The following is a 13,704-nucleotide window of genomic DNA, read 5'->3' as shown; positions in this document are numbered from 1 at the left end:
CCTGTAACACAGTGCCCAGAACTGAACACAATACTCTGGATGCGGTCTCACCAACGTCTTGTATAACTGCAACATGAGCTCCCAACTTTTGCACTCAATACTCTGACTGATGAAGGTCAATGTGCCGTCACGGATATCAATGGATCAATGGCACTTTAATGTTACATGTACCAATGCACAATGAAATTCATTTTTGTATACAGTTTTTCCCCTTTTTTTTCTCTCAATGTTTTATTAACTGTACAAACAATTTCCCAGCATACAGGTTAACAAATAGATCACATGTGCCCAGGTACAAAATATACACGGTATATCTATTATCTGAATGGTGTCAAGTTAGGTAAAGGGGAAGTGCAGCGAGATCTGGGTGTCCTTGTACACCAGTCACTGAAAGTAAACATGCAGGTACAGCAGGCAGTGAAGAAAGCCAACCACATGAAATGCCGCGCCGTTGTGTTTGGCTGCCTGCCACTGTATGTTTTTTTTTTTTCCTAGTCAGATGTGCAGCACTTTGGTCAACGTGGGTTGTTTTTAAATGTGCTCTACAAATAAATTGACTTGACTTGACTTGACATGTTGGCCTTCATAATGAGAGGATTTGAGTACAGGAGTAAAGAGGTCCTTCTGCAGTTGTACAGGGCCCTAGTGAGACCACAGCTGGAGAACTGTGTGCAGTTTTGGTCTCAAAATTTGAGGAAGGACATTCTTGCTATTGAGGCAGTGCAGCGTAGGTTCACTAGGTTAATTCCCGGAATGGCGGGACTGTCGTATGTTGAAAGATAGGAGCGACTAGGCTTGTATACGCTGGAATTTAGACGGATGAGAGGGGATCTTATTGAAACATAAAATTATTAAGGGATTGGGCAGGAAACATGTTCCCAATGTTGGGGGAGTCCGGAACCAGGGGCCACAGTTTAAGAATAAGGGGTGTGCTATTTAGAATGGAGATGAGGAAGAACCTTTTCACCCAGAGAGTTGTGAATCTGTGGAACTCTCTGCCTTAGAAGGCAGTGGAGGCCAATTCTCTGGATGATTTCAAGAGAGAGTTAGATTGAGCTCTTAAAGATAGCGGGAATATGGGGAGAAGACAGGAACGGGGTACTGGTTGTGAATGATCAGCCATGATCACAGTGAATGACAGTGCTGGCATGATGGGCTGAATGGCCTCCTCCTGCACCTATTATCTATTGTCTATTTTCTATCTGCTGAGTGGAAAAAATAAACATCTTATCATGAGAAGCAGCTTTGTCAGATTGACAAAACCTTTTACAAAAAAAGACATTATTCAAAAATAAATCTGTGTAAAATACTTACTGGATTCAATATTATTTACCCTGGACATATTGGTGCAGATGAAGTTGATATTGTGTTTCAGTACACAAAAAAACCTTATGTTGCAGTAACATGTCAAAAGTATCATCTCTTTACATCTGTGTGTGGACATACACCGATCAGCCCAAACATTATGACCACTGACAGGCCAAGTGAATAACATTGATTATCTTGTAACAATGTCACCTGTTAAGGGGTGGGATATATTAGGCAGCAAGTGAACAGTTAGTTCTTGAAGTTGATGCAGGAGAAATGGGCAGGAGTAAAGACCTGAGCGACTTTGACAAGGGCAAAATTGTTATGGCCAGACGACTGGGTCAGAGCATCTGTGAAACGGCAAGGATTGTGGGGAGCTCCCGGTCAGCAGTGGTGAGTACCGACCGACCGACAGTGGTCCGAGGAGGGACAAACCACAAACCGGCGCCCAAGGCTCATCGATGCTCGAGGGCAACGAAGGCTATCCCGTCTGGTCCGAACCGAACGAAGGTTATCCCACTTTTCAAGAAAGGAGCGAGAGAGAAAACGGGGAATTACAGACTAGTTAGCCTGACATCGGTGGTGGGGAAGATGCTGGGGTCAATTATTAAAGAGGTCAATAACGGTGCATTTGGATAGCAGTCACAGGATTGGTCCAAGTCAGCATGGATTTATGAATGAGAAATCATGCTTGACTAATCTTCCGGAATTTTTTGAGGATGTGACAAGTAAAATGGATGAAGGGGAGCCAGTGGATGTAGTGTATCTAGACTTTCAGAAAGCCTTTGATAAGGTCCCACACGGAAGATTGGTGAGCAAAATTACAGCACATGGTATTGGGGGTAGGGTGTTGACATGGATAGAGAATTGGTTGGCAGACAGGAAGTAAAGAGTAGCAGTAAACAGGTCCTTTTCAGAATGGCAGGCAGTGGCGAGTGGAGTGCCGCAAGGCTCGGTGTTGGGGCCGCAACTGTTTACCATATATATTAATGATTTGGATGATGGAATTAGAAATAACACTAGCAAATTTGCAGATGACACAAAGCTGGGTGGCAGTGTGAACTGTGAAGAGGATGTTAGGAGGTTGCAGGGTGACTTGGACAGGTTGTGTGATTGGGCAGATGCATGGCAGATGCAGTGCAATGTAGATAAATGTGAGGTTATCCACTTTGGCGGCAAAAATAAGGAGGCAGATTATTACCTCAATGGTGTCAGATTAGGTAAAGAGGAAGTGCAACGAGACCTTGGTATCGTACACCAGTCACTGAAAGTAAGAGTGCTCGAAGGGCCGAATGGCCTCCTCCTGCACCTATTGTCTATTGTCTATTGTGCAGGTACAGCAGGCTGTGAAGAAAGCTAATGGCATGTTGTCATTCATAACATGAAGATTTGAGTATAGGAGCAAAGAAGTCCTTCTGCAGTTGTATAGGGCCCTAGTGAGACCACATCTGGAGTACTGTATGCAGTTTTGGTCTCCTAATTTGAGGAAGGATATTCTTGCTATGGAGGGCGTGCAGCGTAGGTTCACTAGGTTAATTCCCGGAATGGCGGGACTGACATATGAGGAAAGATTGGAAAGACTGGGTTTGTATTCACTGGAGTTTAGAAGGATGAGAGGGGATCTTATAGAGATGTATAAAATTATAAACGGACTGGATAAGCTAGTTGCTAGTGGCTTGTTTCCGCGCAGTATCTCTCAACTAAACTAAACTGAACTAAATCCCGAAGACGTGTGGGTTTGTAGGTTGACGGGCTTCGGAACAACTGTAAATGGTCCCTATTGCGTGTAGGATAGTGCTTGTGTACAGGGTGATTGTTGATCGGTGCGGACTCGGTGGGCCGAAGGGCTTGTGTCTGCACTGTATCTCTAAACTAAATTAAACTAAACTAAACTAAGGGGGACGCAACGTGGGGGTGGGGGGGGGGGCGAGAACTAAGGGGGACTAAGGTATGAATAAGGTAGGAGTACTTTTTGCAATTTTGTCGGCGCCTTTGTGGTGACCCTTTCATGTATTTTTGTCTGCAAAAGCAAAATATTTCACTGCACCTCGCTATGTACAAGTTTGCGATAAAGAATCTTCATTGTGTCAGGTGCAGCAAAAGTGTGTAACTGAGGTGGCACACAGAGTGCCATTTTGAAGTCCCAGTTGTTTTGAGGCAGAGTTCTAGGCCTGACAATGTAGGCCCGTTGTCATGGCGACGTCGCAAGGTTGGCCTGGCCTGTCCAGGCCTGGCCGTGGTTTCCTGCAACCCCCTCTACATGGGGGAGCTGGGGTGGAGGCTACTGCACCGAGGAGTCCCCTGCAACCTGTTTCTCTTGCGGTTCACAGACTCAATAGACAATAGGTGCAGGAGTAGGCCATTCAGCCCTTCGAGCCAGCACCGCCATTCAATGTGATCATGGCTGATCATCCACAATCAGTAACCCGTTCCTGCCCTCTATCCATACCCCCTAACTCTGCTATCTTTAAGAGCTCTATCTAACTCTCTCTTGAAAGCATCCAGAAAATCGGCCTCCACTGCCTTCTGAGGCAGAGAATTCCACAGATTTACAACTCACTGAGTGAAAATGTTTTTCCTCATCTCCGTTCTAAATGGCCTACCCCTTATTCTTAAACTGTGGCCCCTGGTTCTGGACTCCCCCAACATTGGGAACATGTTTCCTGCCTCTAGCCTGTCCAATCGCTTAATAATCTTATATGTTTCAATAAGATCCACTCTCATTATTTTAAATTCCAGTGTATCTCTCATCCTTCTAATTTCCAGTGTATAGTCCAGTGTGCCACTTTTGCAGGCTGGAAGAGTCTGTGTTCCACATGAATTAGAGGAAGGAAATCCATGTAATTGAGGCAGTGCAGCGTAAGTTCACCAGGTTAATCTCCGGGATGGCGGGACTGTCATATGAGGAAAGATTGGAAAGACTAGACTTGTATTCGCTGGAGTTTAGAAGGATGAGAGGGGATCTTATAGAGACATATAAAATGATAAAAGGACTGGACAAGCTAGATGCAGGAAAAATGTTCCCGATGTTGGGGGATTCCAGAACCAGGGGACACAGTCTAAGAATGAAGGGGACGCCATTTAAAACTGAGGTCAGAAAAAACTTTTTCACCCAGAGAGTTGTGAATTTGTGGAATTCTCTGCCACAGAGGGCAGTGGAGGTCAATTCACTGGATGGATTTAAAAGAGAGTTAGATAGAGCTCTAGGGGCTAGTGGAATCAAGGGCGGCACGGTAGCGCAGCGGTAGAGTTGCTGCTTTACAGCGAATGCAGCGCCGGAGACGCAGGTTCGATCCTGACTACGGGTGCTGCACTGTAAGGAGTTTGTACGTTCTCCCCGTGATCTGCGTGGGTTTACTCCGAGATCTTCGGTTTCCTCCCACACTCCAAAGACGTACAGGTATGTAGGTTAATTGGCTGGGTAAATGTAAAAATTGTCCCTAGTGGGTATAGGATAGTGTTAATGTACGGGGATCACTGGGCGGCACGGACTTGGAGGGCCGAAAAGGCCTGTTTCCGGCTGTATATATATGATATATGATATGATATGATATGGGGAGAAGGCAGGCACGGGTTACTGATTGTGGATGATCAGCAATGATCACAATGAATGGCGGTGCGTACAGGCTCGAAGGGCCAAATGGCCTCCTCCTGCACCTATTTTCTATGTTTCTGTGCACGGGATTAACAATGACTTGATCGTATGGATTTGCAACTTGCTGGTCTGAAAAAGGGTCTCGACCGGGAAACGTCACCCATTCCTTCTCTCTGGAGATGCTGCCTGCCCCGCTGAGTTACTCCAGCACTTTGTGTCTATCTTCAGTGTAAACCAGCATCTGCAGTTCCTTCCGACACATGCCGTCTGCTTTGTCCTGTCGTTTTCACACGTTACCTTTCCACATGGATGGGACAGGTTTAGAGGGATATTTAAGATTCAAGAATGAAGATTCACTTCATTGTCACATGTACCAATTAAGGTCCAGTGAAATTTGAGTTTCCATACAGCCATGCTAAGTGAAAAACAACAAGACACACAGCCACATAAAGTAAAATGTAACATGAACATCCAGCACAGCGGATTCCACATTCCTCACTGTGATGGAAGGTAATAAAGTTCCATCATTTTCCTCTTCGTTCACCCGCGGACCGGGCTGTTGAACCATCTGCCGACTGTCTGAGGCCCTCGCGTCGGGGCGATCGAAACTCCCCGCGTCGGGATGGTTGAAACTCTCCGTGGCATGGAGCTCCCGAGTCGGCCTCTTCTCACCAGAGACCGCGGGCTTCACGGTGTTAAGGTCATGGTGTTAAGGTCCCCCCACCCCCCACATAAAACAAACCAAGAAACACTAAAACATACTTTAACACAGACTTAAAACAACAATCAACGCTGGAAGGGACAGACAGACTGTTGGTGAGGCAGCTCATACTGGTGGCACCACCTGGAGAATAATAATAATAATATATTCCTTTATTCGTCCCACATCGGGGAAATTTACAGTGTTACAACAGCAAAGTGGATCGCAAGAGATCATTCGTTATCAATAAAAGATACATAAATTGTCATCAGTTTTCTGTGTGTTCTTAGCTGTTATTGTTGACTGGTCTGCTGGGAACAGTGCTGGTTGTGCAGTCTCAATGCAGCGGGAAGGAAGGACCTCCTACATCTCTCCTTCACGCACTTGGGGTGAAGGAGTCTGTCACTGAAGGAGCTACTCAGTGCAGTGACAGTGTCCTGCATGGAGTGGGAGTCGTTGTCCAGCAGCGATGTTAACTTTGCCATCACCCTCCTGTCTCCCACCACCTGCACTGAGTCGAGGGGGCAACCCAGGACAGAGCTGGCGTTCTTGACCAGCTTGTCGAGTCTCTTCCCCTCTGCCACTGAGATGCTGTTGCTCCAGCAGACCACTCCATAGAAGATGGCCGATACAACCACCGTGTTGTAGAACATCCATAGCAGTGCCCCCTGCACTCCAAAGTACCCGAGTCTCCTCAGCAGATAAAGTCTGCTCTGGCCCTTTCTGTATAGCACATCGGTGTTTTCAGCCCAGTCCAGTTTATTATAAGAAAATAACTGCAGATGCTGGTACAAATCGAAGGTATTTATTCACAAAATGCTGGAGTACCTTAGCGGGTCAGGCAGCACATCAAGAGAGAAGGAATGGGTGACGTTTCGGGTCGAGACCCTTCTTCAGACTGATGTCAGGGGGGGCGGGAAAAAGGAAGGATATAGGTGGAGACAGGAAGATAGAGGGAGATCTGGGAAGGGGGAGGGGAAGGGAGGGACAGAGGAACTATCTAAAGTTGGAGAAGTCGATGTTCATACCACTGGGCTGCAAACTGCCCAGGCGAAATATGAGGTGCTGTTCCTCCAATTTCCGGTGAGCCTCACTATGGCACTGGAGGAGGCCCATGATAGAAAGGTCAGACTGGGAATGGGAGGGGGAGTTGAAGTGCTCGGCCACCGGGAGATCAGTTTGGTTAATGCGGACCGAGCGCAGGTGTTGAGCGAAGCGATCGCCGAGCCTGCGCTTGGTTTCGCCGATGTAAATAAGTTGACATCTGGAGCAGCGGATGCAATAGATGAGGTTGGAGGAGGTGCAGGTGAACCTCTGTCTCACCTGGAAAGACTGTTTGGGTCCTTGGATGGAGTTGAGGGGGGAGGTAAAGGGACAGGTGTTGCATCTCGTGCGGTTGCAGGGGAAAGTGCTCGGGGTTGGGGTGGTTTGGGTAGGAATGGACGAGTGGACCAGGGAGTTACGGAGGGAACGGTCTCTGCGGAACACAGAGAGGGGAGGGGATGGGAAGATACGGCCAGTGGTGGGGTCCCGTTGTAGGTGAAGGAAATGTTGGCGGATGATTAGTTGAATCCGCTGGCTGGTGGGGTGGAAGGTGAGAACGAGGGGGATTCTGTCCTTGTTGCCAGTGGGGGGAGGGGGAGCAAGAGCGGAGCTGCGGGATGTAGAAGAGACCCTAGTGAGAGCCTCATCTATAATGGTGTCCAGTTTATTGTTGAGGTAGACACCCAGGCACTTATAAGAATCCACCCTCTCGATGTCCATTCCCTGGATGTTCACCGTTGTCGGGGGGGACCTGGCTGCGTCTGTGGAAATCTACCACCATCTCTCTGGTTTTCCCCGCGTTGATCCGGAAGCGGTTCCGCTGGCACCAGTCCAAAAATTCCTTGATCAGTCCTGTCATCGTCGCCCGTGATGAGGCCAACGATGGCAGAGTCGTCAGGATATGGACTAAACACAGGCAGGTGGGACGAGTGTAGCCGGGACATGTAGCTGGGCAGGTGTGGGCAAGTTGGGCCGAAGGGCCTGTTACCACACTGGATCGCTCTTTGATGAAAGAATGGAATTTAGAAGGATGGGAGGGGATCTTATAGAAACATATAAAATTCATGAGGGATTGGACAGGCTAGCTGCAGGAAATTTTTCCCTGATGTTTGGGGGGCGTCCAGAACCAGGGGTCACAGTTTAAGATTAAGGGGTCGGCCATTTAGGACTGAGATGAGGAAAAACGTTTTTCAGCCAGAGAGTTGTGAATCTGTGGAATTCTCTGCCACAGAAGGCAGTGGAGGCCATTTCACTGTGAGTTATATATACTGTAGCTCTGATGGCTAACGGAATCAAGGGATATGGAGAAAATGCAAGAACGGGGTACTGATTCTGGGTGATCAGCCACGGTCATATTGAATGGTGGTGCTGGCTTCTCAGTCTGAACAAGGGTCTCGACTCGAAAGGTCACCCATTCCTTCTCGCCGGACATGCTGCCTGTCCCGATGAGTTACTCCAGCACTTTGTACCTGTCCACGTTCTCCAGAGATGCTGCCTGACCCGCTGAGTTACTCCAGCACTTTGTACCTCTCCAAGTTCTCCACAGATGCTGCCTGACCCGCTGAGTTACTCCGGCACTTTGTACCTGTCCACGTTCTCCAGAGATGCTGCCTGACCCGCTGAGTTACTCCAGCACTTTGTACCTGTCCACGTTCTCCACAGATGCTGCCTGACCCGCTGAGTTACTCCAGCACTTTGTACCTGTCCACGTTCTCCACAGATGCTGCCTGACCCGCTGAGTTACTCCAGCACTTTGTACCTGTCCACGTTCTCCAGAGATGCTGCCCATGACTCCATGACTCTTACAGTTGCAGATGCCGATTTGAAACGTTATTGGCTGTTGTTGCCGTTTCAGGGCCTCGTTCTCTGCCGCTACTTTGAGGAAGAGCGCATCACCTTCACCGGGCAGAAGGTGATGGAGCTGGGGTCCGGGACGGGCATCGTGGGCATCCTTGCCATACGCCTGGGTGAGTGGGCCCATCCGATGTGTCTCAATGTCCTTCGTCCCCTTCCCAACCCCTGCGACCCTACAAGACACACACACAACGCTGGAGTAACAGTGTAGAGTAGAGCCGCGCCCTCACAGCGCCGGAGGCCCGGGTTCTATCCGGGCGCTGTCTGTATGGAGTTTGTACCTTCTCCCCGTGAGAGCTGCGTGGGTTTTCTCCGAGATCTTCGGTTTCCGCACACAATCCAAAGACGTGCATGTTTGTAGGTCAATTGGCTTGGTGTAAAAATGTAAAATTGTCCCTCGGAAAGGGTAGGATAGACTTAGTGTGCGGGGATCACTGGTCGGTGCGGATACGATGGGCCGAAGGGTCTGTTTCCGCGCTGTACCTCTCAACTAAACTAAACTAAAAGCCCAGCGGGACAGGCAGCATCTCTGGAGACAAGGACTGGGTGGCATTTATCCCCACTCTTTGCTTTCTTTCTGCCAACCAATATTCTATCCATGTCAGTACCCTACCTCCAATACCATGTGCTCTAATTTTGCCCACTAATCTTTTTTTTTGTGTTTTTTTGTCATTGTCGATGTTAAATGTACGTTTTGTTTTATTTTTAATTCTGTGTATGTAGGGGGGTGGTGGGGGGGTTGGGGGAAACCTTTTTAAAATCTCCTCCTCAACGGAGATGCGACCTTTACCGTGTCGTATCTCCGTTCGCGCAACGGCCTAACATCGTGCAGTCGGCGGCCTCCAGCTGGGATCGACCTCGAAGACTCCGGTCGCAGGGCCTGGACTTACCATCTCGGAGGCTTCGGCCGTGGGCCCTGCAGACCGCAACATCGGGAGCTCGCAGGTCCCTGGCTGGCGACCGGCTTTTGGGAGCTCCAGCCGTAGCAGCTTCGACCGCCCCGAAGCGCGAGGTACGATCAACCCGCCCGCAGGCCCCTCATCGCCCTGCGTGGCTCGGCCGCAGCACTTTCCATCGCCCGATGGGGGCTCAGGACTCTCATCGCCCTGCGTGGCTCGGCAGCGGCATTTTCCATCGCCCGGTGGGGGCCCAGGACTTTCATCGGCCTGCTCGGCTCGGCCCTGGGACTTTCCATCGCCCGGTGGGGGCTTCAAGGGGTTGGGAGCCTCGATCACCTCGTGGCGCCACGGGAGAAGAACGAGGAGGAGATAAGACTTTGCCTTCCATCACAGTGAGGGTATGCCTAGAGCAATCACTGTGGTGGCTGTTTTGTGTAAAAAATTGTATCTGTGTGTCTTGTGCTCTTTAATGTCTACTGCCGGACCCTGACGTGAGAGGACGCTGGCGTTGATTATTCGCCGCTTTTCCGTCAGGATAGTTTGTCTGTTTGTTTCCATGTTAATTGTATTTGTAAAGCGCTTTGAGCATGTGATAAGGCGCTATATAAAATAAATATATTATTATTATTATTATTAATCTCCTACGTGGGACCTTGTCGAAGGCTTTCTGAGAGTCGAGGTACACCACATCCACCGGCTCTCCCCTATCATTTTTCCTAGTTACATCCTCAAAAGTTTCCAGAAGATTAGTCAAGCACAATTTCCCCTTCGTAAATCCATGCTGACTCGGAACGATCCTGCTACTGCTATCCAAATGCTCCGCAATTTTGTCTTTTATAATTGACTCCCTTGACTAACCATCTGTCCATTACCTCCCCAGAAGGACAGGTGTCTTGACTTGAAATATCTGGCCATTCGCTCTCCGAGTAGGCGGATGCCTTGACTTGAAACATCTGTCCATTACCTCCCCAGCCGGACACGTGTCTTGACTAAACATCTGTCCATTACCTCACCGGACGGACATGTGTCTCGACCTGAAGCATCTGTCCATTATATCCCCAGACGGACAGGTGTTGGACGGACTTGGAACATCTGCATTCCCTCTCCGGATGGACAGGTGTCTCCACTGAAAACATCTGTCCCCCCCATCAAAGATGGACAGGTGTGTTAACTCGAAATATCTGTCCAGGTGGCCGGATCTCTTGACTTGAAACATCTGTCTGTTCACTCCAAAGATGGAACAGACGTGTCAACTGGAAACATCTGCCCCTCCCCTCCCCAGATGTTGCATGTCCATAGCCTTCCCAGATGGACAGGTGTTTCAAGTCAACACATTTGCCCATTCCTTCCAAAGATGGACAGGGGTCTCAACTTGAAACAACTGTCCGTCCCATCCAAAGATGGCCAGATGCCTTGACTCAAAACATCTCTCCATTCCCTCCCCAGATGTTGCCTGTCCATTCCCCACCACAGATAGGTTGATACAAAAGGCTGGAGTAACTCGGCGTGTCAGGCAGCATCTCTGGAGAGAAGGAATGGGTGACGTTTCAGGTCGAGACTTTTCCTCAGACTGAAGAAGGGTCTCGACCCAAAACGTCACCCATTCCTTCTCTCCAGTGACGCTGCCTGACCCGCCGAGTTACTCCGGCATTTTGTGTCTACCTTCGATTTAAACCAGCATCTGGAGTTTTTTCCCCCTCACCACAGATGTCCCGACCCGAAACGTCGCCGTCCCATTCCCTCCATGGATGCTGCCCGACCCATTGCTTCCTCCGGCACCTTACGCCTTGGCTGTCCCGTGTTCCCCAGTTCACGTAGCTCCCCGCGGAGGGTGGGGGGGATGTGGAGGGGGGGGGGGGAGATGGGGTGGGTGGAGGGGGGGTGGGGAGTTGGGGGGGGGAGGAGATGTTGGCGCGGCTGGTCGACCACGCAGTGAATGGACGTGCGCGCCCTATGTTTGGCAGGAGGAGAGGTGACCCTGACCGACCAGCTCGAGGTTCTGGGTCAGATCGAGCACAACGTGGCCAGAAACGTCACGCCCTCCGTCACCCCCCGCCCCAGGGTGGCCGCGCTGTCTTGGGGCGAGGACCAGGACCGGTTCCCCAAGGACCTCGACGTGATCCTGGGCTCCGACATCGTCTACCGACCGCGCACCTTCCAACCGCTGCAGAAGACCCTCCTGCACCTGAGCCATGGGCGCACCGTGATCTATCTCAGCTCCATTATGAGCGAGAAGATGGGCGCCCTGGACCTCTACGGCACCCTCCTCCCTCATCTCTTCCACTGCGAGCTGGTCCACCAGACCCGAAACAAAGAGGTCAACATCTACAGGGTCACCAGCAAAAGCTTCAGCCACTAGAGAGCGAGGGCCTCATTTGAGGAAGGACATCCTTGTAATTGAGGCAGTGCAGCGTAGGTTCACCAGGTTAATCCCTGGGATGGCGGGACTGTCATATGAGGAAAGATTGGAAAGACTGGGCTTGTATTCACTGGAGTTTAGAAGGATGAGAGGGGATCTTATAGAGACGTATAAAATTATAAAAGGACTGGACAAGCTGGATGCAGGAAAAATGTTCCCAAATGTTGGGGGAGTCCAGAACCAGGGGCCACCAACTAAGAATAAAGGGGAGGCCATTTAAAACTGAGGTGAGAAGAAACTTTTTCACCCAGAGAGTTGTGAATTTGTGGAATTCTCTGCCACAGAGGGCAGTGGAGGCAAATTCACTGGATTAATTTAAGAGAGAGTTAGATAGAGCTCTAGGGGCTGGTGGAATCAAGGGATATGGGGAGAAGTCAGGCACAGGTTACTGATTGTGGATGATCAGCCATGATCTCAGTGAATGGCGGTGCTGGCTCGAAGGGCCGAATGGCCTCCTCCTGCTCCTATTATCTATGTTTCTATGAAAGAAAAATAGCCCCCAATCCCTCTCTCCTTATAACCCATGGCTCTCCAGTCATCGAGTTAGACAGTCATACTGTACATAAACAGGGCCTTCGGCCCAACTCGCCCCTGCTAGCTGATATACTCCAGGGAAAGAAAAAAAGCCCCAACCTACCTTCGTCTCTCCTTCTGACCCATGGCTCTCCAGTCATCGAGTTAGACAGTCATACAGTACATAAACAGGCCCTTCGGCCCAACTCGTCCATTCTAGCCAATTCACTGCAGTTTAGTTTAGAGATACAGCGCGGAAACAGGCCCTTCGGCCCACCGGGTCCGTGCCGACCAGCGATCCCCGCACACTTAGGAAACTGAGGGGCAACTTTTTCACATAAATGGTGGTGGATATATGGAGCTGCCAGAGGAGGGAGTTGAGGCAGGAACTATAACAACAGCATGGGGGCGCTACAGTAGAGTTGCTGCCTCACAGCACCAGAGACCCGGGTTCGATCCTGACCACTGTCTGTACTGAGTTTGTACGTTCTCCCTGTGACCGCGTGGGTTTTCCACGAGTGCTCCAGTTTCCTCCCACACTCCAAAGACGTGCAGGTTGTAGGTTAATTGGCTTTGGTAAAATTGCAAAATTGTGCCTAGTGTGTGTAGGATAGTGTTAGTGTGCGGGTATCACAGGTCGGCACGGACTCGATGGGCCGAAGGGCCTGGTTAACGCGCTGTATCTCTAAAGCCTAAAGTAAACATTTAAAAGACATTTGGATAGGTACATAGATAGGAAAGGTTGGGTGTGATATTGGGCGAATGGGACGAGATTAGATGGGGCATCTTGGTGGGAAAAGACTGAATGGGCCGAAGGGCCTGCGTCCATGCTGTATGAGTATAGGAGTAAAGAGGTCCTTCTGCAGTTGTACAGGGCCCTGGTGAGACCACATCTGGAGTACCGTGTGCAGTTTTGGTCTCCTAATTTGAGGAAGGACGTCCTTGCTATTGAGGCAGTGCAGCGTAGGTTCACCAGGTTAATCCCCGGATGGCGGGACTGTCATATGAGGAAAGACTGGGCTTGTATTCACTGGAGTTTAGAAGGATGAGAGGGGATCTTTTAGAGATGTAAAAAATAATGAAAGGACTGGACAAGCTGGATGCAGGAAAAATGTTCCCCATGTTGGGGGAGTCCAGAACCAGGGGCAACACAGTCCAAGAATAAAGGGGAGGCCATTTAAAACTTAGGTGAGAAAAAACTGTTTCACCCAGGGAGTTGTGAATTTGTGGGATTTTCTGCCACAGAAGGCAGTGGAGGCCAATTCACTGGGTGAATTTAAGAGAGAGAGTTAGATAAAGCTCTAGGGGCTAGTGGAATCAAGAGATATGGGGAGAAGGCAGGCACGGGTTACTGATTGTGGATGATCAGCCA

At 49.7% G+C, this 13,704-nt stretch overlaps 1 protein-coding gene across 5 annotated transcripts in view; it reads left to right on the top strand.

The window, feature by feature from the left end:
* Positions 1-12,462, top strand: part of LOC144612100 (EEF1A lysine methyltransferase 3-like) — a 32,433-nt gene extending 19,971 nt beyond the window's left edge. For all 5 annotated transcript variants that reach the window (XM_078431656.1, XM_078431654.1, XM_078431658.1 and 2 more), the window contains 2 exons: positions 8,503-8,614; positions 11,365-12,462. In XM_078431656.1, coding sequence (XP_078287782.1) covers positions 8,563-8,614; positions 11,365-11,759 — 447 coding nt within the window. In that variant the 5' untranslated portion in view covers positions 8,503-8,562 and the 3' untranslated portion in view covers positions 11,760-12,462. The remainder of the gene's footprint in view (positions 1-8,502; positions 8,615-11,364) is intronic.
* The last annotated feature ends 1,242 nt before the right edge of the window (positions 12,463-13,704 follow it).

The sequence above is a fragment of the Rhinoraja longicauda genome, chromosome 43 (assembly GCF_053455715.1).
Source record: "Rhinoraja longicauda isolate Sanriku21f chromosome 43, sRhiLon1.1, whole genome shotgun sequence".
In the NCBI taxonomy this organism is placed as follows: domain Eukaryota; kingdom Metazoa; phylum Chordata; class Chondrichthyes; order Rajiformes; family Arhynchobatidae; genus Rhinoraja; species Rhinoraja longicauda.
Note: the sequence above shows the minus strand (reverse complement) of the source record. Positions and strands in the feature narration are given on the sequence as shown.